Source organism: Rutilus rutilus, assembly GCF_951802725.1.
Source record: "Rutilus rutilus genome assembly, chromosome: 22".
Classification (NCBI taxonomy): domain Eukaryota; kingdom Metazoa; phylum Chordata; class Actinopteri; order Cypriniformes; family Leuciscidae; genus Rutilus; species Rutilus rutilus.
Window position 1 is genome coordinate 4,004,702 of NC_140227.1, and position 25,879 is coordinate 4,030,580.

General features: G+C 38.4%; 1 protein-coding gene across 2 annotated transcripts in view; it reads left to right on the forward strand.

The window, feature by feature from the left end:
- Positions 1–25,879, forward strand: part of cpne5b (copine Vb) — a 213,347-nt gene that overhangs the window by 89,028 nt on the left and 98,440 nt on the right. The window contains exons 4-7 of one of the 2 annotated variants that reach the window (XM_084394843.1): positions 4,060–4,163; positions 5,733–5,772; positions 6,019–6,036; positions 6,150–6,226. In XM_084394843.1, the coding sequence (XP_084250969.1) occupies positions 4,060–4,163; positions 5,733–5,772; positions 6,019–6,036; positions 6,150–6,226 (239 nt within the window). The remainder of the gene's footprint in view (positions 1–4,059; positions 4,164–5,732; positions 5,773–6,018; positions 6,037–6,149; positions 6,227–25,879) is intronic. The other variant, XM_084394844.1, reaches the window with a different exon arrangement.

Here is a 25,879-nt window from a genome sequence, read left to right on the forward strand (position 1 = left end):
AAAGAATATTAAAGTTTGAAGCGTTGCCATGGCAACAGTATTAAAGATATCAAAAATCCTTTCACAGGTCTACATCTGCCGTGTGTTTACATTATACACATAAAGTTTGAAGCAAATCGGGTAAAAATAAGAGGGTGATTTCAAAGCATTTTGAAAGTGACACACTTCCTGCTGCCAGTTGGTGGCGCTATAACTTTGACTCACAATAGTCACATCCATGTGATCGGCCTCTTACAACGAACACACTGCTGAAGTTTAATCAAGATCAGTTAATGTATGCAGAAGTTATAACACACTTCCTGTTTCCATTATTCACCATAAATTCGTTTCCTCGCCACGGCCAAACCGTTCGAGATATAAAAAATCCGTCCGCAATTTAGCATCCTCAATGTCTTGACTTCATGCTGACCGAGTTTGGAGCCGATTGGATGAATTCCCTAGGAGGAGTACATTAAATTCCACAGCATGCGTTTCCAAACAACCCATAATAGCCGACTTCCTGTTGGGCTGGCGTAAAACTTAGAGCACGAAAGTTGTTCGGCCCGATGAGATCTATATCTGTTCCGAGTTTCATATTATTATATGCAAGTGTGTTTGATTTATGGACAAGTGTTCGGATTCCGTTCCAGGGGGCGCTGTTGAGCCCCCCTGCCACGCCCGGGTACCAGCTTCAGCCCGGCCCTAATGGCCGCAGGTTCTGACCTGTGTGCAAAGTTTCATGAGTTTTTGAGCACGTTAAGGGCCCCAAAAGCCCCCGAACCCTTGAACAACAATAATAATAATAATAATAATAATAATAATAATAATAATAATCCTAACGAAAACAATAGGGCTCTGCGCCCTTTCAGGGCTTGGGCCCTAATAATCCTACCGAAAACAATAGGGCCTTCGCCCTTTCAGGGCTTGGGCCCTAATAATCCTACCGAAAACAATAGGGCCTTCGCCCTTTCAGGGCTTGGGCCCTAATAATCCTACCGAAAACAATAGGGCCTTCGCCCTTTCAGGGCTTGGGCCCTAATAATAATAATAATAATAATAATAAACAGAGCAATTCCAAGAGGGTCCTCACACCATCGGTGCTCGGGCCCTAATTATTTGTTTTTTGTATATAACAATCCCATTTCCTCCAGTACTTTGCAATAGAACATCATTAAAGAAAATTGAAAATCAAGGTTTTAATATTGTTTATATGTCTATATAGTGTTTTTAATATGCTTTAAGACACTGAGCTGGTGCGAGTGAGTGGAGGCGGGGCTCATTTACATATTCATAGAACCGCGTATACTAAATCAGGCAAGGGTGTCGAGTTACATTCAAGCTATTTTAAGGCATGAATAAATGTTTTTTTTTTAAAGAAATTTAAAGAAAAAACGCTTAAATATGTAATTTTGGTGATCAAAGAGTTTAAAGGGATAAATTATTATCCCTTATTATTAAGTATCAGTGTTCGCTCTAAGTTAAATGAATGCAACTAACGTAATTCAGCTCACATTAGAAGCGATAATAACTAAACGTTCTGTAAAGCTTATAGTAATCAAAGGGGCAGAACTTAATGTAGATGTTTTTAATTACTTCGTTTCGGTTTTAACGAGCCGAAATACAGTTCACAATGTTTGAAAATCATGAGTACAGTGAAGGAAGACACCGCTTAGGATATTCTATCAACAAATATTTTAATTAAAAGGCTGTCGTTCCTGACAAAGTAATTGCAAAGCTACATAGACCTTTTAGTTCTTTCTTTGCATAATGAACGTGAAATGAAACGTACAGTAGAACATTAGTATGCAGTCTAGAGAGAACACTATCTGTTTTAGACGAGCAGTGATTATACCAATTGCACACATTTGTCAATAATTACTGATAATTAAGGCTCTCTTTATATAACTTTTAGCTTTCTGATTTGAAATGAACAGAGCAGTCTGAATGGTTCACAGCAGCGCACTACTTGTTTTCTAATTAGATTTTATTCATTAGATGGTTGAAAGCCCTTGGTGGACACTGCAATTAAAGTTGTTACCTAATTGTTGCATAAGTAATTTGAACTCCTGACTTTTACAAGGTGTTGCAATTGGATTCAACTCTAGCATTGTTATGATTATTGATTTACATTTTTTTTTATTTTGATGGCATTGTATGTTCAGATATTATTTAAAAATACATAAATGTGATTCATACAGACAATTATTTGACTAAACCTCTTATATATGGATCATGCTATCAATGTCTGAAAAATAAATAAGTTTCTGAAATTAAATTAATAAATGTCCTTGAATTGCTAAAAAAGTGTCTTTAAAAAACAATTGATGTCCCTGTTTTGGCATAATCTTTTATTATTACTTAAAATAAGCAGTGAGGCATTTTTGTTAAAAAATGGCAAAGTTAGTTGTTAAAATAAAAAATATTTTTATCCTTCTTTGAATATCCTACGGAGGAACATGATTAGTGATTAAGCCTATTGCATGTTTCATTAACTTGATTAAACTTGACATTCTTAAGGTTATTAAACAAGTTTTTATTTTCAAGGAGCATTTTCCCCCCAAAAAATTTATGAAATTACTATGAATGCATTTCTAACTAGATCATTTTAAGATTCCCATTAACTCAGATATATTTTTTTTGTCATTGACCCTTTAACAGACTGAGTGTTGCTATATTGACTTAATTAAAGCTGCAGTCGGCAAGTCTGGCAGATTGAGGGGACTTAGCCAAAATGTTGAATGTTTACAACTCTCACGCCCCTCCCCCACTACCACCGAGCACCCTCCCATCGAGTTCGTGCTCGTCAGATTTTCTGTGAACGCGCCCGTCTCTTCAGCATCGAAGCATCTTTTTCTTTTCCTTGGTTGTTTTGGACCTCCTGGCTCTGGTTGTTAACCGAGGAACTGGAAGCTTGTTAGTAGATTTTCTCTCCGCCATCACACTTCGTACAATCCAACACACCTGCGAACTTCAGGCGTGTGCATGTGATGTTGCGCGAGGGGGGAGGGGGATCTGTGGCGTGTGCACGAACTGTGATTGACAGTCAGATCTCACACAGCCCTGCGCTGATTGGACCAGAAGAACCGGGAGTGGTGGCGTTCTGCAAGGCTCCAGGTGGAGGTAGAAGCACAGGTTTTTTTCTAAAACCGGCTGATTTATGTTGTTCTGTGTCGGTTTCAGTGAATATGATCAAAAAAATCTTGCCGACTTCAGCTTTTGTAATTCTATGATTCAATATTCTGTGATTCTATATATTTTTCAATACCACTACTGCTTTAAGTCCCCTCTGAGTAAACTGTGAAAAACACTTCATGGTCCGCAGAGTAATGCAAACACAACACAACTGTATTTACAAGCTGGAAACAGACTGTTTGCAGGGTTTTCATTCATTTATGTAAAGTTTTCCAGACACTGAATAATTTATGGTTGACATATATTGCATGAAAAGTCACTAAGCCTCCAGGTGAAATGCAGGCAAAACTAAACAAACATCCGCTTGGATCAGTTCAGTGTGAAAAGGTGGCCTGATTCCGTGTAGAGCATTTAGACTTCGAAAGAGGGGAGAAGACCTGTCCAATTATTGAGTCTGTGTTTTTAAAGGGGAAAGGGGTTAATGACGGAGTGAGGTGCCCTATCAGCTGCGTTTCAGAGGGATATAGCTCGCTGTTTGCCGGAATTATGCACACATAATTGTCGAATAGCCACAGCGCTGTAATTAGTGCTGCCACCGAGGACTTAAAGTTTCACTAAACCTTCCCAGTTCTCACACACCTCTGCAAACCAACCCTCCGGCATCAGACGAGTCTCTGGAGGATATAGAGAGTAAAGGAAAAAGACTGTAACAAGGGAGAAAGAGAGCGAGATCAGGGGGATTTCACCAATGTTATTAGAGAGGAGTTGCCGTTTCAGCTTAATTCTCATATCTGCAGTGTTTTGTACCAAACTTTTCCAATTCTCAATTTTTCGGTCCTCCATTTCTCATTCGGTACTTTATATCATCCAATTTCATTTTCTCACCCTCTTTCTTTCCTCTTTCTCTGACCCTATCTCTTCCTCTGCTGTCCCTAATTCACTTTCTAGTTTGGAAGAACGGAGGTGATTGACAACACGCTAAATCCGGACTTTGTCAGGAAGTACATCCTGGACTACTTCTTTGAGGAGAAGCAGAGCCTGCGCTTTGATTTGTGAGTTATTGCTTCAGATCCCTGTCCTGAAGAATCTCGCATCCACACCAGTGTTCCTTCAGAAAAGCCTCTCACCTCCTCCCTCTTCCTCTTTCTTCTGTCACTGATCTTCAGGAATCAGGAATGTTCCAGCGCAGTGTGTCAGATCCCGAAATGAATCTAACCATCTGATTTACAATTTGTTTTTGGCCTTCTTACTAACATAATCTTAAGCGAGTTATTAAGTAAGCATGCATTTTTTAATGGTCTGTTTAATTAGCAAATGTTTTGGTAGCGGTCATTTGTTGCTTACTTGCATTTCATGGTCTTGCATTTAAAGCCCATTCACACCAATAATTAAAATAATGACTACATTGCTTGTGCGTACAATGAGCTTGTGCTGCAGTTTTGTCGAGCTCTTAAAAGTAAACTATACTTTTCCGCTTTTAGTAAATGGTTGTCGTGTAATGTACTGTACCCTGAAAGCGATTATGTCATTATCGTTATAGTTATCATCCTTGATGTGCACAGATCTAGAATATTGGATTCAAAATTCAATTATTTCCCATACGCTAAAAAAAAGGTGTGTGATATGTACTCAAAACCTGTTAGTAGAATAGTACTAAGTACAAGAAAAGGCAAGAAACATTGAATTAAACGTTAACTTTTTTGTAGAAAGACTGGAATAGTATTTTCTTGTAAAACATACTCCAATAATCCTTGTTTAATTTTCTACAGTGTAGAAAAACAAGCTTTATGTATTTGGAGTGCATTCAAAAGAATAACCTTTGAAATAAATTCCTCTAAAGACTTGTTTAAAGATAAGTGTGTAATTCACAGATTAATGAAATAATCATGATATTTATTATTAATCATTTAATTATGTACATGTATTAACATCAGTTCAAAGAAGTTTGCAAGAATGTTCATAATAATAAAAAGTACAATTATTGGCAAAGTTTCCTTAAGAATAATATTGGTGTGACAGTATCTGACTGAACGGCTGATCTTGCCAAAGACTATCAACACTTTTGTCTTTTTGCACTGCCTGCAGATCACCATCATAATCATAATGAGGGCTTGGTGGGAGTTCAGCGCTCGTTTTTTTTAATGCACTGTGCAAGTTGGAGGTTATGCTAACTATAAAACAATGATTTTTAAGAACATTCTTTTGGATTTTAAGGATTTCAGATTCTTAAGTTAGAGCATTCTTAAGAAGTATCCCAATGTTTTTTGGGGAACTTCATTCTTAGGGTAGAAAATAAGAAAAATAATGTAAAGAATGTTTAGTGCATTCAGTCACAGATGCATTGCTTTAATACTAAAAGATTAAAGTGCAATAGTTTTTACTTAATGCAGTTTATGAAACAACGGCAAGCATGTTTGATCATTATGTAGTTTTGCATGCTTAAAGAACTTGAAAGACATTTTTTTTGTGTGTATTTTCTCTAAGCATTAAAGTAGTTGTTTCCTTTTTAAAGTCAGTCTTTTATGGCATATCTTTTAATTAGCTACTCAACAGTGTGTATGAAGACTTTGGCTAACAATGGTTTTTCTTTTTTTGTGTGTGTTATTTCCTACTTAATTCAGATACGATGTCGACTCTAAAAGTCCCGATCTTTCCAAACACGTAAGTAGACAGACACAATATATTTGGATATTTTTTATTTACCTTGTCCCCATTCCTGGTATTTCCATCCCCCCTCATTAATGCATGCAGACTGATCATGTAGACGCCACTAATCATCACTATCTCTCTCTCTTCCCTGGTTTGATCACCCCTGAAAGTGTGTGTGTGGCTGGTATTGTATTTGTGTCTTGTGCTTTCTGTTACATGCTGTGCTCTGTTGTAAAACATGGCCGTGCTCCTTCCCAGAAGCCCCTTGAACTATACGTACGTCTTTGCCTTTCAATTCACTACTATAACAAGAGGGCAGAGCGTTGGGATCTGTTGAATTTGATAAACTCTTACCTCCTCTTCTGCTTGATCCTACCCACTCCATCTAGGACTTTCTTGGACAGATGTTCTGCACACTGGGGGAAATTGTGGGGTCACCGGCCAGCCGACTAGAGAAACCTCTTGGGTGAGTACACTGATAAAAGTTATTTTGTGGTGAAGTAAATACTACTGAAAAAAACAATGTAATTTACATGAAAAAGTTAGTTCAGGGAATAATTAAAAACACTTAAGTAAATTCTATATTAGTACTCAATTCAAGCGTGTAGAAATGAAAGCGTAAATATCAACGTTATAATACTCAACTTTTCTAATACTGGTGTTCCCATCATGCACTGGGCCTTGAATAATTAATGAGGTTGATTTTCCACTGTTTTCCAGCTGTATTTACACTGTTTCATCATTGCTTTTGATGTTAGGATTAGTAACTTGCCATTTTGTGACATTTGGAGTTCATTTTCTACTCGAAATGACACATTCAAACACCAAAACGATCCATCAAGTGTTACCGTCATTGTGTATTGTCTACCAAGTATTGAGGTCTCTGCGTTCACATAAAAGGTAACTCCTGAATTGTAGTTATGGTGTCTCACACATTATCTATTGTGTTAATTAGTTAGATATTTCTAAGTAAAGCATGTACTTTAAAAGTGTGGTTTAATTCAATGTTATATTGTTTGAGTCAAATGTATTGCAAAGGAAACAACTAAATAGATATTACTCAACCTGTTACTAGCCAAGTTAAAATTACTTATTTTCTTTGTTACTTTCACTTAACTTAGTTAAGTAGAGTTTGCTTAATTCCATATGTGAAATTTACTTTAAAAATATGCATGTGAAGTTTACTTTAAAAATATTCTTGCAAAAAACTTGCCAAAGAAAAATTAAGTAAATTTTACTTATTGTTTTTTTCACGGTAGAATTCGTCGCAGGTGTTTCCTACATCTGTGCTGGCTTGTTTCCAGAGTCCAAATTTAGGCCACACCTGCCAGTGGCGGGTGTATTTAGCGGCCTTGATTTTTTTTTTTAATGCCTTTGAAAATGTATACAACATTGTATTTACTGTATATATGGTTATACTTTAGTTTAGGGACAAATTCTCACTATTAAATTCTCACTTTTGCTAGTTTAATGACGGGAAGAATGGTCGGCGCGTCCAGCGCATGGTTTAAAAGGGTTGTTCCTATTCTCTTAATGAGTAATGGGTGTGTTTTGGGCATAACATGCAATAAACCAATCAGAGTCTCATCTCCCATTCCCTTTAAAAGCCAGTTGTGCTCGCGCCATGGCGGATTCGCTATTTACATGACGGAATTTGCAAGCGGAAAAACTGAATGCTTCTTTAGTGAGGAAACAGAGGTTGTGCGCAAGGTTAAAGCTGTGTGTGTGTGTTTGTGTGTGTGTGTGTGTGAGGTTAAAGCGCAAGCAGACCATCTACGGGACAAGCCGGATTCCACCATATCTTTATGTATACACAATAATTACCTTGTAATCCTTTTATTTTTAATATTTGGCATGTTTGTGTGCTGCTGTGCGTCCCTGTGTGTTTAATAAGCAGAGTGCACGCTCGTTGTGGATCCGCCTATAGGCGCACATTACTAACGCGCTCTTTAAATAACAAAAAAATTTTTGCGCCATTGACTTTAGACCAGGTTTCAGTTGGTCAATGGCACAGTCTATTTCTGTCGCCTCAAAATAGCAACGCGCCAACAATGCGTCAGAACACACCTCGTTTTCAGACCTGCATGGATGCACAAATGGGTGCAAATGCATTTGCTATTTAAACAACGTGGCGCAGGACGTGAAAATGATAACTGCGTCAGGCTGAAACTAGCAAAAAACACTTGCGTTGCTCCTGGTGCTGCATTGCACTGGGTGTAAGATAGGGCCCTATAACTACTCACTAACTATTATAGGATTTTATTTAATGGCAAAAGTTGTAGTTAATAGTTTATTAATATGGAGAATCGCACCCTAATCTATACTGTGACCATATACAACTTTTGTCAGCCAGCAAGCACAGGTCATTGTCATAACTTACATCAGTGAAGGTCAGATCACTTTATTTTTATTCATTCGTACAATTCGATTTTAAACCATGCATGTAAATGTTGCAGCTCTTAATAAGGTTACTGGCAAGTAACTTTTGTATTTACACAACAGAGTAATTTTGCACCCTGCTTGCTTCTGTTGGCTGTTTCACTGTTGGCAGAGGACACATTAGCAAACGCACTCATCTGTGGCCCATTTTTTGACGAGCATTGTTAGTCTTTTTGTTTCCCCGTCATTGGCCCTGGTGGAGCAGGTCCATCCAGATGGAGTCTGATCGTGGAGTGCAATATTTCTGGCTGAGAAACTCTTTAATTAGAGAGGTACCCTGATGTGTGAGATCAACAGATTTCAAGGCTTAGCTAGTGATCCTCATTAGCTAGAACCGTGCATTGTGGGTAAACTTGTCAGAGGATATTTTTCTTCATGTAAAATTGTTGAGACATGCATTTTGTGCTATTCTCTGAACGTTTTTTGCTCTGCATTATGTCTTACAAAAGCAGAATTACATATTCAGAAAGTCCCGAGGCAGACACAACTTTTAATGAGAGATGGAATTAGTTGGAAAAAATGTAATACAGTAACTCCCATATTGTGGTTGTTGAGTCTCCAAATCATTTGTGAGCCGGGAAAGGCATTAACATGAGCTTTACATTAATGCAAATGACAATATTTGTTCGTAAAATTACTCCGGTCTTGATTCAAGGCCTTCATACATGAAGCACACAATACATGTATTCCTCAAAGCTTGTGTGTGTGTGTGTGTGTGTGTGTGTGGAGATATGAACTTGTTCTTTTGGGAATACCTGGACTCAAACATGTGCTAAATTGCCTCCTTCAGGCTTGTAGACCGTCTAATAAACTGAAAGGGATAACGCAGTGCACTTCTAAGGCTATGTGAGCAAGTCCAGGGATATTCACTGTCAGCATGTGTGTTTCTATCACGCCCAAGAGAATTGAGTTTTGCTCTGCCGCTATAGTGTCGAGCTCACGCTAGGCTAAGCCTGAATCGCCTGCAGGCGTCCAAAGAGACGCTGACCACAGGAGACGGATGAAAAAGATCTAAACTCAGTAAACTGAAAGTTTAATGTCTGGCTAGCCTGATCCGGATGTGTTAAGGGTTCAAACACCCTGCAGATGCTCATTCACACACAGATCTTATATGCCACTCTCCATTAATAGGGTATAATTCGATGTCCCGTTACTTTTGTTAAATCATCAGTACCTTTTTCAACGGAGTAGTAGATATACTGCAGATATGTTAGATAATGAACCCAGCATGAAAAGTTGCTAGTTTGGAGTTATTGACAAACGTGTACATTGGAGAAAATAAATGATTTCCCTTGCAATAACTTTTTACAATACAATTTGTGTAATAATATTTTAAAATAAAGGAATAAGATCATTTACTTGTCTTTCCACCATTTTTTTAAATGCAAATTATGTTATTTTGTGAGTGAAATGTAACATTTTTGGGAAGGACATGCAGTAACAGGCCTGAACACAACATGTGAGACATTGCTGAATATTATGTCGTCAAGTCATCTTAATTTATATATCGCTTTTAACAATACAGATTGTTTTAAAGCAGCTTTACAGTGATAATAGGAAATTAGTGAAACAGAGATTGTTTTGGTTTTAAAGCAGCTCTAGAAAAAAGTTTTTTGATTGATTGACTTCCGTTGTGAAAATCATACATTCTCATCATTTGGCCCCAAACTGGTTTGACCCCACTGAGCGATACTCAAGTTAAACGACAACCAGGTTGCTTGCAATGCACTGTGATATTTATTTTAAAAGATGTTACAGTATGTAAGCTGTGTCCTGCAGTGAGCGGCTGCGTATCCCACAAGTATTGCAATTAGTGTTCTTGAACTCTCCTGGCATGAGCACCATCTGCAGATGGCAGGGAGCTAACTTTAAGTACTGGACGACCCCCCCCACCATAATGAGCTCTATTACAAGTGGATGTAAATGTCAGTGTATAATTAAATGGAGAGATAGCAAAAGTTGAGAGTATGTAAGGTTTTCATGTTCATTTCCGACCATTCCCGGACCCAGACAATCCCAGCGCTCTGAGCACACATATGTCTGAGTCTCTGAGGAGACTGCTCAAGCCCGCACAACAATCTGTTTACACGGTTTAATAAGCTCTCCTACTGCACATTCATGCAGTGTCTTTAAGGCTGCATTTACACTGCAGGTCTTGATGCCCAAATCCTATTTGTTGACTATATCAGATCTTCTTTTAAAAGAAGTAACCCATATCTGATATCTGCATTTACACTACACACTTGGCAAAACAACCCAAGGTAGATGTACTGAGGGAGAAAAGCTTAGGCTGAAAAGCACGTAAAAACGGCACCTTTTGCTTTCTGCACCTTCTTTAAAGGTCAGCAAAACATTGAGTTGAGACTTCGGGCCAATCCCAATTCTACCCCTTACCCCTTCACTTTCCCCTTCCCCTCTGTTTTGCGTGTGCACGTGAAGGGGTAGGGCTGTCTCAATTCTCTTTTGGTTGGAGGGGTAGGGGTAAGGGGAAGGGCCAGATAGCCCTTGAAACGAAGATTTTTAGGGACCACACTTCAAACGAAGGGGTATGAGAAATGTACCTGCATACACCGGCCACAGAGGCAACATGACTGCCAATAATCATTTTCTTTGTCACATTCAATCTTGTGTTCATATTTACGGTCATGTTCTTCAAAGAAACGGTTGCAAAAAAATCGTTAAAGTTCGTTAACAATATGACGCGTGTAAAAATAAAAAGTTTGAAGCGAAGTGGACGCGCGAATGAGGCGAATTCGCATCCACCGCGCCGCGCTAAACGCCTCATTCGCGCCGCAAGACCTCCAGACGCGCGCAAACGCGTCTTAACATTGAAATCACTCGCGCCAGACGCTCTATTCGCGTTTGGTGTGAACGCAGCTTTAGGCGTCGAAGATATCGTCATCTCAGTTGTTTTCTGCAAACTTAAGAAGAAAAATACAAAAAATAGCTGTAACTCACGCAAGAATACAGCTGACGACGGCATCTTGGAAGTTTGTGATAAACATTGGCGCATCTCCTGTGACGTAGGCGCTAGCGACGATGTATAATGACATGTAACGGTGTAGTAGTGGTGTCCCATTTCTTAGGGGAATATTTTCACCCCTACGCCTTGACACTCTGTTTCAAGGGGCAAGGCGTAGGGGTAGGCGAAGGGTTAGGGGTAGGCGAAGGGGTATAAAATAGAATTGGGATTGGGCCTTCATCTCCTTTTCGCCCTTGAAAAGAGTCATGTGATCACGGTTGGTGTCCACCTGAGTTGACGTCATTCGCCACTGTCACTTTTTTAACGACTTACGACTCACATTGATGGGAATATCCAAACTGTCCGCTTATATGGCACATCCGATTCATATCAGAATTATTTCCACATACTGTATGTATGAGGCCTAAAACCAATCTAAGAATCTGAATATTTTTCCTGTTTCGTGGGTCATATCCGATCTGTGCCACATGGGAGGAAACAAATCAGAATTGGGTCACTTCTTGAAACATGTAATGTAAATGTATTGTAAAATGTGTGTATATATATATATATATATATATATATATATATATATACACTCACCTAAAAGGATTATTAGGAACACCATACTAATACTGTGTTTGACCCCCTTTCGCCTTCAGAACTGCCTTAATTCTACGTGGCATTGATTCAACAAGGTGCTGAAAGCATTCTTTAGAGATGTTGGCCCATATTGATAGGATAGCATCTTGCAGTTGATGGAGATTTGTGGGATGCACATCCAGGGCACGAAGCTCCCGTTCCACCACATCCCAAAGATGCTCTATTGGGTTGAGATCTGGTGACTGTGGGGGCCATTTTAGTACAGTGAACTCATTGTCATGTTCAAGAAACCAATTTGAAATGATTCGAGCTTTGTGACATGGTGCATTATCCTGCTGGAAGTAGCCATCAGAAGATGGGTACATGGTGGTCATAAAGGGATGGACATGGTCAGAAACAATGCTCAGGTAGGCCGTGGCATTTAAACGATGCCCAATTGGCACTAAGGGGCCTAAAGTGTGCCAAGAAAACATCCCCCACACCATTACACCACCACCACCAGCCTGCACAGTGGTAACAAGGCATGATGGATCCATGTTCTCATTCTGTTTACGCCAAATTCTGACTCTACCATCTGAATGTCTCAACAGAAATCGAGGCAACATTTTTCCAGTCTTCAACTGTCCAATTTTGGTGAGCTCGTGCAAATTGTAGCCTCTTTTTCCTATTTGTAGTGGAGATGAGTGGTACCCGGTGGGGTCTTCTGCTGTTGTAGCTCATCCGCCTCAAGGTTATGCGTGTTGTGGCTTCACAAATGCTTTGCTGCATACCTCGGTTGTAACGAGTGGTTATTTCAGTCAAAGTTGCTCTTCTATCAGCTTGAATCAGTCGGCCCATTCTCCTCTGACCTCTAGCATCAACAAGGCATTTTTGCCCACAGGACTGCCACATACTGGATGTTTTTCCCTTTTCACACCATTCTTTGTAAACTCTAGAAATGGTTGTGCGTGAAAATCCCAGTAACTGAGCAGATTGTGAAATACTCAGACCGGCCCGTCTGGCACCAACAACTATGCCACGCTCAAAATTGCTTAAATCACCTTTCTTTCCCATTCTGACATTCAGTTTGGAGTTCAGGAGATTGTCTTGACCAGGACCACACCCCTAAATGCATTGAAGCAACTGCCATGTGATTGCTTGATTAGATAATTGCATTAATGAGAAATTGAACAGGTGTTCCTAATAATCCTGTAGGTGAGTGTGTGTATATATATATATATATATATAAATTGTAGTGCTGTCAAATCAATTAATCACGATTAATCGCATCTAACATAGAAGTTTTTGTTTACATTATACACATATTATATATGTGTGTGTGTGCGTGTGCGTGTGTATATATATCCAAATCTAAACAAATGCATACATTTATCTTGTAATATGGTATTCATAAGTAAAATGATAGAATGAGTTCTGTCATAATTTTTATTAAAGTTACATGAAGATATTTTTGTTATCTTCAAAATACAATTTACAATTTAAAATTTTTTGTTAAATTCAAAATATATTTATTATCTTCAATAATAAATAATTATCTTTTGTTATTTTCTTTATCTTTATATTATATTATATTATATTATTTTTTTTGTATTACATTATATTATATTATTTTGTAATACATTATATTATATTATTTTGTATTACATTATATGATATTATTTTATATTACTGAAGGAATTAGAAAATACTTAAATCTGAATCAAATGCGTCTGCAATAACAAAATCGTATGATTTGGCTGCCTCTCCTGATGTCAAAAGGTTGGATGAAAGCTTGGGATTTCTCATTTGGCTGGTTTTAGAGGTTCACTCGAATTTTGTGAGTGTTTCAAATGAACCCAGACCCTCTAAAGCGAACCGAGCAGGTCGTCAGAGGAGGTGTGAAGACTGCAGTTTACTTGTAAAATGTGTTTTAAGGCCTCAGATCAACTAATTGCACATTTTTTTGGAAAGCAAGAATTAGGCCTAAAAAACTGACATCTTTCCAATCGAAAACCATAAACTGTCTCTTGTCCCTCCTCTGGCCTTGGATTCGTTTTAAGTTCTTGTGGGCAGTGGCTCTTTCAAAAACACCTCAGTGCTGTTCTCCAAACAAGCAAACAAAAGCTTCTTATCTGCATTTCTTCCTCCATTTCCACTTCCTTTCTCTGCTGCGTTTAATTGTTTCGCCTTTAATCTTCAGGAAATTGGACCTCACATTAATTATGAGGCGCAGGTTGGGTTTTGATGATGAAAGAGGGATGTGAGAGAGAAAAGGGGAGGAAAACACTGAGCATATTCAGAGCAAAAAGCTCTATAGATCAAGTGTGTGCGCTTGAACGGGAGATGAATAACGGGCTAGAAGGTAACAAGCAATAAGAACGAGCCATTTCTGAGCAAGTGCAGAGACAAAGAGGAAAACACCTCAGGAGACTAGATTATATTTGAAGATAAAAATAAACGGGAGCCCTCTGTTAGCATTCCCATTCATCTCAGTGCGGCTAATTTATCTTTACTCATTATGTGTTGTTGTGGAAAGTTTTATTTTGTCAGAATAAACAGCGACTTTTGGATGCTTTTTGTGTCCAGATGGTGTAGTTGTGACATCGACCAGCAGGGGTTAACTGGCAAATGCTTACTAGCCAAACTTTGTGCCCTTGTGTTTGATCAGCCAAAATTGAATTACATGTATACAGTGGAAAATAACTTGAGATTCTTTGAAATATCTGTATAATATAAAGCAACTGGACTAATTAATTAATTTTAGGTATCTATTCAAAAATCAGAGATCGGTTTTCTAATCGTCGAAATGTATTGACTGTGTTTATTAAAAGGAAAATGTATGTGAACTGACCTTCTTAGAAAGAACCTTACAGAGTAAGTATTGAGTGAAGATTTCCCACTATAGAGAAGTCAAAGTGTATTGATGCACTTGATGCTTTCTAATGTGAGAAAGATCAAAGCCTCTTGAGATAAAGAGATTGAGACGTGTAGACAGTCAGATTAAGAACTAAAGTGCTTTCTCTCATCTTTACATGAAATGCTGTCATTTCTGAAAATCGTATCTGAGAGCCAAACCCAAGACTTTAAGAATCGAGCTTCAAAATAAAATGATTTCTTTGCTGTTCAGCAGATTGAGAGATTGTTCCGGAGTCCGGAGAATCTGAGAGAGATGTAGACTACCGTTCAAAAGTTTAGATTTAAAAAAAAAATGAACACTTCTATTCATCAAGGACACTTTAATGTGATCAAAAGTGACTGTAAATACATTTTTAATGTTGCAAAAGGTTTCGAATGAACTTTTTTATTCATCAAAAAATCCTGAAAGAAAAGTACGGTTTCCACGCAAATAACTGTTTTCAGCATTGATAATAATAATAATAATAATAATAATAATAAATGTTTTTTGAGCACTCATCTCATAAAACTCTTCCGTGAGCACTTAACCTCTTAAAAAACAAATAAAATTATAATTCCTTTCCTTTTCCCTTAATCCTCCCTTGTCTGGCTTATGCTACTCTGAGCAATGCCTGCAGAATAGTAGAACGATTGCTGAAGGATCATGTGACACTGAAGACTGGCGTAATAATGCTGAAAATTCTGGTTTTTAATGTCAGTTAAAGTTAAAGTTAAATTGGAAACTGAAAGCAAGACTGATAAGCCCTAGCTAATTGCTAGTTTGGTCTGATTAGTTTTAAGACACAGTCTTAACTTAGCCAGGGTTTTTTCCTGCAATGAGGAGGCCGCCAAAATGAATCTTTGTCCAGCCAAAGGTTTATTTGATCATTTAATGTGACGATACCTGGCGTTCTGCAGTACCTGTACCCGCTGATAGCTGTCTGCTTTAAAACGTTTTCAAACGCTTCTGTGTGTATCTGAGTAAGCGCTCTGTGAAGAGCGTCAAAGGTTTCTATTTAAAACATGTTTTAAACTTTGTAGCCAATAACAGACATATCTGTTGAGCATGTGAATGCAATGGCCAATCAGATGTGTAAGCCCGTCTATTGGTCCAATGGGGGTTTTCCAATAATGCGGGTGAAGGTTTCTGCGTGTTACTGTCTTTCCTTTTACGCAACACAACAAGATTAAATAAAATACATTTTCTCATATGCATGAACTCATTATTTCATCTGACTCCATAAATGAAAAATGTTTTCATGATATCTGGGCATCATTAAAAGTGAGTGAATGTTTGATTATTCTTTTTTAACTCTTTAATTAAGTTTTACCCGCTCAGATTAGGAAACTATATCAGTTAGAGGTCCTTGCGTCTTACGCAGGTCTCACGACACAATCTCGCCAGTTTTGGTCACCAAACAGAGGTAATTGGCTATAATATCTTAGCTGGTCGGATTCACCCTTACACGATCAAAGATACTTTAATAGCCCCCATGGAAATTGCATACACTTGAACTTAATTTAATCGTTTTACTTGAGTAGAGGTTTTGGCCACTATTAAAAGATGAAAGTTGACCAACTTTACTTCTCTTATAATAGCTTTGGATTTGGCCAAGCCCGTGATTTCTCACATTTGCTTATCTAAAGTAACATTAAATTAAGACAGAGGTAATTAGACACACCCAGATTTAGGTTGATCAAACAGCGTTCACTGCCCTAAACAGAATGCACTTGTCTCTACAACCCAAGTACACTTGAATTAATGTCAAATATTAGTCGTCACTAATCTGACGCAAACTTGTGGGAATATACGAATCCGATAATCTACTTGGGAAAACAATCTTAGAGTCAGTCAGAATAAAATCAAATGTCTGCTCCTTTTCCTTATAAACCCAGATAATTCAATATTCTTATACCAAATGGTGGCGTCTGTCATTATAATCAGATTTTGGTCCCCTATTAAGGGGTTCACAACTGTGAGATCAGAATTTGTACTTGTTTTACATACAGGAGGTAGTTTGAATGGAGGATCTGGGGGAGGGAACACCTTTAAGGGACACATCACTTTTCTCATATTTTATAACTTCTTTTAGCTTTTCATTATAGTTGGGAGAATGAGACCATTTTACCAGGCGCACTGACACTTTAAATGATACCAAACATGCATATCTACTTTTTGTACATCCTTAACATTGCATAGGTTTTCAGTGAATTTTAGGTGAGGAGGGGAAGGTGGGAAAAGTGGGAGATTGTCCAAGTGAGGTGTGAGCTGCATTGTGTGCTGCGTCTCGGATGTTGCCTTTACGTATGCATGAGAGAGTTCAAATGTTAATTCTCAGGAGAGCCTTCTGTTCTCTCGAGGGGTAGCCCAGACTTTTTGGCACCCGCCTTACAGATGTGTCTAAGTTAGTCAGAATCAGCGCAATTTCTCCATGCTCCTTTCATTAAAACCAACAAAGTATAAACATGACATTCATTGAATAGTGTATACAGATTTGTACAGTTTTCGCAAGAGAACAGGGTTGTGTGCCTCAGGTTATAGTCGACAGCTTAAAATGCTCGCTTTCTGTATATAACATATATTTTGCATGCTGCTAACTACACATTACAACTACACATTGACAACCGTATTTAAATGCGCAATTGAATCAGATTGTCAGGGGAATTAATGTTGGAGACCAATATGCTCAGTGAAGACCAGGAGTCAAAGTTTAAGTTGAATCAGCTGAGAGAGATTTTACTGAAGGCAAAGTTCTCCACACTTCCAAAAGCCGTAGAAATAAGAGGATCCAGCCTCAAACTAACTGAGGATACAGAAACACTAGTACTTATCGTATAGTCATATGGATAATCAGTTGACGTAATTTCTACAGGTTCTGATAAAGATAATTCTAGCAGCATCTGAACATGGTAATATGTTATTTAGCAAATGAGATCATTAGATTTGACACACTTTGTTTTATATATGTAAGAAACTTTTGCGATATCTTTTCCCTTCAAGGCTGAGTTTTGTCAAAATTTCACTGGAACAGAATATTAAAAATACACACACACAGACAGAGCACTGATACAGACTTCTACACATGATTTGTATTTTAACATACATTGACCAGTGGTGCTATAGACCCTAGAAATAATTACTCATGCTTAGTATGCATATGTGTTACTGGATACATGTAGTGTGTTTTTGACCTTCATGACCTTAGAAACAGTTGTCTTTACATGTCTTATACAGCTATCATGAGAACAGCAGAATGAAATGAATAAGAATAACTTTAAATTATTAATTACAAAACAAGCATTTATTCTCTGGAAGCCGGCTAAATGAGTGAACATTGTTTCTGCATTCCTGACATGCGTCAGACCCTCAGTCACCTCTCAGATACCAGATACAGACATTACCTGTTTCATAAATACCACTCTTTTTAAGACAACTATTATTTTCAGTTTATTATATAATATAAGTAGAGGCATTGTAAATCCACCCCCTTCAACAGTGATATCCATAGCAATAAACGGAATAAAACAATCTGATACTGTTTGTCAAATGATCTGTGCATTAAGTCGTGGGGCCCTATTTTAATGATCTAATTGCATGGTCTAAAGCGCCAGGCGCAAGTTCACATCCACTTTTGCTAGTTTAATGACTGGAAAAATGGTCGGCGCTCCCGGCGCATGGTCTAAAAGGGTTGTCCATATTCTCATAATGAGTAATGGGTGTGTTTTGGGATTTATGTGCGTTAAACCAATCAGAGTCTCATCTCCCATTCCCTTTAAATGCCAGTTGCGCTCGCGCCGTGGCGGATTCGCTATTTACATGACGGAATTTAATAGTGGAAAGACCGAACATGTCTCCAGAGCGCAAACGGATCTGCTCGTGTGTGAGGTTACACGCGTTGTGGACCCGTCTATAGGCGCACATTACGAACACGCTCTTTAAATAACAAAAAAAAAAAAGATTGTGCCACTGACTTTAGACCAGGTTTCAGTTGGTCAATGGCACAGTCTATTTCTGTTGTCTCAAAATAGCGACGCGCCAACAATGGACCAGAACACACCTCGTTTTCAGACCAGCACGCCCATGGGCGCACAAATGGACGCAAATGCATTTGCTATTTAAACAACGTGGTGCAGGACGTGATAACTGCATCAGACTGAAACTAGCAAAAAACACTTGCATCGTGCTTGGCACTGCATTGCACTGGGTGTAAGATAGGGCCCGTAGAGTGTAAATGCAAAATAATAGGCCTGCCACTTTTTCTGTGTAATGTGTGACTTTGTTGGACCGCCTTTTAAGCACTTTGTTTTATAATCTGTCCTGATTGTGTTTTATTTCACGAAAAAACAGGATAAGTTAATATTACAAACTGTTTCTTTGCATTTATTTTGTATTTATTGTCAGTTCTGTGTGTGTGGATGACCGTGTTCGTCCGCCACCACCGAAGTCCATTTCTAACCACAGGAAAAACCCTGTTACCTGCTTTGTTTATGCAACTGGCGGAGGGGAGTTTGGAGACGTTGGAGTTTTTCCCTCTTTTTCCACCTCTCTTTTAAATCTCTTACGGTTCGTGTTTACTGGCTGGAGCAAAGTGAGCGTTTTCAATTAATTCCTATAGAAGCTCAACCTCCATATGAACTGAAAATCCTCACTCTACTCCATGCCAGTGGACACACACCGCTATGAATGCCTGTGTGGCCATGTGCATTTTACTTTATCTTTTGAATTAGCACCAATTCGGGGGCGGCAATTGCTTGAATGGTGGGTTCATTATTCTTCTTAATGATAAACACAACAAAACAACAGTACAATGACAAACCCGCTTAAATAGGTGCTTTTACATTTCGCTTTGAATCTTCCGCCATCGTCTTGTCAGTCAACAGCATAGATTGTAAAAAAAAAAAAAGATGGACGATGCACCTTCACTCTCTTCCATTGTAGAAAAGTGAAGCCGGCAATGTCCCAGTATGGCGCTGACATCTTGGAGCCCGAGTCTGCGCAGTAATGAGCGTGAAGTGGAGCCCGTCCCACACTCCCGCAGAATCAGTTAGTATAGTTTACTGCGGTAAATAAACAGTTATGGAAATGTAGAAATTAAAGTTAATGCTCCAATCTCCTTCTGAAAATCCCCCAAAAGTCAGTTGGTACCTCAGTGACAGCTTCGCTCAAAGAAGCTGTCAATCTAAGCTGTCAATCATGATGTCACACTCACGTTTTTACAGCATCAAATAACTAAAACCAAACTTTTTTTTTTTTTTTTTTAAATACTAACACTTGAACTTACATCAGCGTGACAGTGACAGAAACCATCTTTGGAAAAAATTTATTTGATTGTTTAGTTTGTCTCACGTCTCATTGGATTACATGGAGAGGGAGGGGTTTATGAGCTTTACTGCATCCAGCACCTGGGGGCGATCGAGACACTTTGGCTTCACTTTTCAGGACTTGTGTGGCAAGCTTGGTCAAGATTGAGGCGAAATGGGCGAAGTGAGATGAAATCTGACTCCTGCTGCTGATCTGTGCTGCGACTCTCATTCGGCTCACGCTGAATTGAGCAGTTTTTCATTGTAGTGTCTGTTCTTGAACTGAATGAAATGATTTTTATCACTATAAAAATTCAAACCGACGGTGGGGGCAGTGCGGCAAGTGATGTAACGGTGTTGCTGTTGTGTTTTCTGTCTTTTGTGAAATCACTTCTCAGAGATCTTTTACAACAAAGCCAAGCATCTTCTGCAGAAGATCACTCCAGACCTTTGCTCAGCTCACACATATATACCATACATCCTTTTCCAAAAATGGTAACACACCCTAATATTTTGGGTAAAGGTCTTGTGACACCATGTGACATACTAAAATAGAATTTTCTGCTGCAGCAACATTCCGTCCTTTCTTCAGGCTTCCAAAAGTCAAACCAAAGTCACACAGAGGAAATAATAGTGTACAAATATATAGCTACCGTAAAAAGTACAAATAATAGCCGAATCCCAAATAGACGCCTGTCTCTTTTACACGCCTGGTTTGGCTACAGGTTTGGATAAATAAAGGCCGGTCTCAAATAGAGGACTGTTTTGTTTTTAGTTTCGGGTTGTATTTCATCTTCTAAACCCATCAGATCGTCTGTTTAAGCCAGTTCTATGGAGCAGATCGCGCACACAAGAGAGCCCTGCTCATCTGGGCGGGAGCTGTTAGCAAGGCAGGCAGAGCTAACAGAGGCCGGAGAGGGAGAAGTGGAGGAGAGCGACGAGGAGGAGGAATTCGCCATTAACTTGTAGTTGAGGATCGCGGTGATGATGATAGTGATGATGAATAGGGTCCTTTTGATTGCAGTTGTTTTACAGAGTAGCCTTCATCCTTTCTTGTTAATGTGTTTCGGGCAACTAGTTCATAGGCTCGATGGATATTACCGGTAACTTGTATTGTTGAGCCCATGGCTGTCACATTGTTTGGCACATGTTTGGCACATCATACTGCCAATAATCTAAAGGGGGTCGCACACCATACGAGAAGCGCCGCGTCGCGTCTATGACAACTCGAGGTATCGCACACCGGACGCGCACTTTGTCAGTTTATGGCCAGCAATATAGTTATGTTTAAGGATATTATGGAATTAAGATCATGTCTGTACTATGTTATGATTGTACTGTACAATTAAATACAATCGTTGCTGAGTCTGCAGACTGACTTCACTTTACCTCAGAGCGTGAATGAATTGAGAATATCTCCTGAAAATCCGATAACATCAGCAATTTTCATTCAAGCAGCTGATTTCTGTAAATGAATGTAAAACTGAATGTATATTGCAGCACAGGGTGAAGTCAGTATATACATTAACGACGATTTAAGAAAATGTACACTCATAGAGAATAATGGGTTCGAATTTTAAAGACGTGGCGCTGCGCTTCTCGTCTGGTGTGTGACCCCCTTTAGACATACGGAAATATAGCAGGCTAATTCTTACATTGACTGATTTGTTAAACACAAACACAGATTTGGTAACCTCCTACTGTCATGCTTTCCATCTATCAGCCTATGCTATTTGGATCGTTATCTCTAGGCCTACACTCAATGAACAACATCTCAACACTAAATTAAAGGCCTGTCTCATATAGACGCCTGTCTCAAATACAAGCCGATGCAGTTCGGCGATTTGGGAAAATAAAAGCCCGGGCTATTATTTGAAGTTTTACGGTAAATTACTAAATAATAAAATCTTCAACTTTGCGGCTGGACACTGTACCACCGGTAACACCGACTAACACAGCAGCAAGCCTGTCCAGAATAGGGCTGGGACGGTATGGATTTTTTCTTACCGCGGTTGAAAAGCAAGAAATTCCCGCGGTATTGCGGTAAACCGCTTTCAACCTCAACCCTCCTCCCCACCCTCCCCCAGGTTTTTTTTTTTTTTTTTTTTTCTGAGACGTCGCGCTGGAACAACAAACACAAAGTGTGGCGATGATAATCTCAGGTACTGTTTATGTGCTTTGTTTAATGTTAAAAGCATGTAATGTGACTTTGAATATCATTTAGTGCTCCAGCTTTGTAGCTGTAAAAGCAACAATGGATAATTCACCTCAGATCTTGAAATGAAACAAATGGAAACAAGAACGTTCAAACTGTGAACAAACAAGTGTATTCTTTGACAAAGATTGTTTTAGTAACAAAAACAATGTATTTGAATAATGTTTAAATGGTGTAATATTTGTGAATTTGATTATGTAGAGTGCTTATCCATTTTCTTGCGAGTGCCATCAAGATTACTCTCTGGTGCCGTGCACTCGCCGCGACTCCACGAGGGTTGACAAACGCGGTCTTCACGTGAGAGAATTGTGTTAAATAAGCACGTGCAATTAAAAGCTGAGGTCCTGCTTTTGGGGCTTCAAATTATAGGCTATAAGACATTTGCAATATAATTGGGAGTCTGCACAGGGTGTTTATTTTGAAATTGACTTTTTTTATTTTTATTATTTACGGTGCGGCTTGGACGCGGTGTCCGTCGAAAATATAGGCGCCTATCTTTAGCGAAGCAGCGCGGAGAGATGCTTCTGGAACGCGCCGCGGCTGGTGTAAACACAAGCATTGACTAATGTTAGAGTGGGCGCGATCAGCTCCGGTAGCTGCGTCGCAGCCGTAACGCGCCACAGAGTGTAACCCCTTATGGTGAATAGCCTACGAATGGAATGTTGTCATGGAACATTGCGCTCCCCATCTTGCGAAAGGTCGGATTTGCTCCATCTTTTGATAAGTTTTGTTTAGAACACCTTGAATCCATGTAAGACACAATGTTATTAGACACAATCCATGTCATTAGACACAACGTGAACACATGTGAAGGCCAGTGTTTATTTATTTTATTTATTTTTTTGCGGTGATGACGGTGACGAGCTCAGACCCGCGGTAGGCGTCACGTGACCGCGGTATTGCGGTAATGCGGTAACCGTCCCAGCCCTAGTCCAGAAGAATTCCCTTTAAATCATAACCACAACTTTATTTCTGAACCAGATGTTGTGTAACATAATCAACAGGGATTTAGCCTTTATTTGGCTAATGATGACCTCTAATTAGGCACGAATACAAATGACACATTATTGAAATTCAAAGACAGTTCTGCAGGCTGAGTAACAGAATAAAAGCAATTAACATCTCTTGACCTGAAGTTTTCTTAGTTCAAGCTCAAACCTGTTACACACACAAAGTTCAGATTAGTGCGGTGCGGTGAGATGAGAGTTTTGGTGTTTTGTTTCTCTCTGGAATATCAAATTAGATTAACTGAGCTGAATACAAAACACCTGAATTGTTTATTATCACTGCATTGAGTTGAGAGCGCGCATGTTGAATATAATCCCTCATTTCTTATTGGTCTCAGAAATGTGCGAATTCTCTTTACACATTTTCTCTGCACGACGAATAAAGCTCATTGAGAATGCAAGCTTTTGCCATATAAGATCACTTTGTATTCAGCTTTGTGTTTAGTTATTCCCCAGAATCCCAAACTATGCAAATGTACCACAGGACCAGATTTATATTTTATTGAAAAGATCTTTTGTCAAATGGCATCTGTGACCTGTTGTTGATTATGAGTTTCAACTCCTTTTACATGGAAACAACTATTGCACTGTTTTGAAAGCGTGACAGTGTTTAAAAAAAATCTGTTTTTCAGCTCAAGTCATGACCATGCAAATTAATTTAACTTGGTGACTTTCACAACTACACCTGTAGGAAATATGGCCATAATGCACTTAAGGCACGCAACTTAATGTACAGTATTGATATAAAAAAAAAGAGAAAAAGACTTTGTAATGATTCGATTTTTTTGGATGGGGAAAAAATACATATATTTTTACCAGATGGCTTGAATAGCTACGGAGTCCCTAAAGAGACATGGTAATGGAAAAAACATATGTCAATGCTTTTGCGTTTTCGTGTTCCACCGAGAAACTTTGCGCTCATTCACAAAAAAAAAAAAAAAAGAAGAAAAAAAGAAAAGAAAAGTTTCCCGGGGAATGCAAAAGTATCGACATAATTTTTCCTTCTATCTCATATTTTTTTCATGTCCCTTCAGGGGCTCCATAAATAACAGTTTGGAAGGAATAAGTCATTTTAGAATGATTGGGTGATTTAATAGAGGAATGTATCTGCATAAAAAAAAAAAAAAGGTGAACATTTTTCTTTTGAGTGCAAACCATCCTTTAAGGCGAGACACTACAGGTGAATAGGGTAACATTTTTAACTAGCAGACATCACCATGAAACTTTCCCAGTTGATTACCTACATTAAGATGAGAAAAAAATGTATTACAAGTTTTCTGTAATTTAATGTTTAAATATGCAAATTAGGCAATATCTAATTAAATATGCGCTAATTTGCATATATTTAAAAAAACTAAATCTGAGTATTGGATAAAGCCAGGTTAAAAATTATTTTTTCATTGTGTTCACATATTAGATGGGAAAAAAATTACAGAGGGATTTATGGATATCTACTTTTGTTATCCTGTAAATCTGAAAATACTGTCAATAGCCTTAAAAAAATGATTTTCGCCATGTTTTTTGGAATAAAATGTTATATAAATCAGGCTAGGAATAATATATTTACAAATCCCTCTGTAAATGTCTTCATAATATAACTAGGTACAAGTCTGGAAAGATTTTTCATCAGCCAATGAGATTGCACATTCAGCCCTTTTACTTTCACGATTGGTTGCTGATAAAAAGGAAATGACCATATTTGGATCCGACAGGATTGTACACAAGAGAGAGAGCTTCCTAAAGGTGCATGTGATGACCTATTTTTTTACAGTCTATGGTGATGACAGGCTGACGGCAGAGATCGCGGAGCAGCACGTTGATTAAGAACGCCAACTTTTGTTGAATTAATGAGAAATCTACAGACGCAAACAGACAAAGTGTAATAAAATAAAGACCTAAATGTGTATTTCGGACTTTTTTTCACCACAAGTCTGAAAGAAGACATGCTATTGAAGACAAATATCCAAAAATCTCAAAATTGACCAGTAAAAAAAAAAACAATGTTTTTGCCTGCCGTGTCTCGCCTTAAGGGCTAAAAATCAAACTGTTCCCTAGGGCTTACATGGACTAGTTGGATAGTCGACTACCTCAAGCCATAGAGTACTGGAGCGAGCGATAGCATAACTTCACATCGACACAAACGCAAACCAATGAGCCATGATCGCGACCAAAAACAGTGTGTCTTTGACAGCGAATAGACTACATTAACTTTGTCTTACTCTATTCTAAACTATTTTGAACTGGTATAGTGAAGATCTAAGCGTACAAATCGACAAAATGTTTTTGTTTTTACTGTTGAAGACCTGTACAACTTTATATGAGAATTAATTTGATAAATATATGTATGAACCTATTGTCCACCGTGAAAGACGTGGATGTTAAGGATATAATGTTGCGTGTCCATTTAGAATGTGTTATTTTGCCTACTGTATGTTAAATACAAAATGAAACCTGTTATTTGAATGTTTTTACCATACATGTAAGAGACGTAATTGTTGCAAACATTGGGCTGTCAATTAATAAAACACCTGTTAACACAAACATTATTTTTTAACTTAAGTAACTCGTTGTAAAGTGTAACGCCTTCGACCCATTCAATATGACTATAAAACAATATGACTTTATTGTGGTTATCATTCAATAAAAATATAAAACAAAATATGAAATACAGTATATATACATATATATGCTTTTATTTGGACGGATTGCCGACAAATA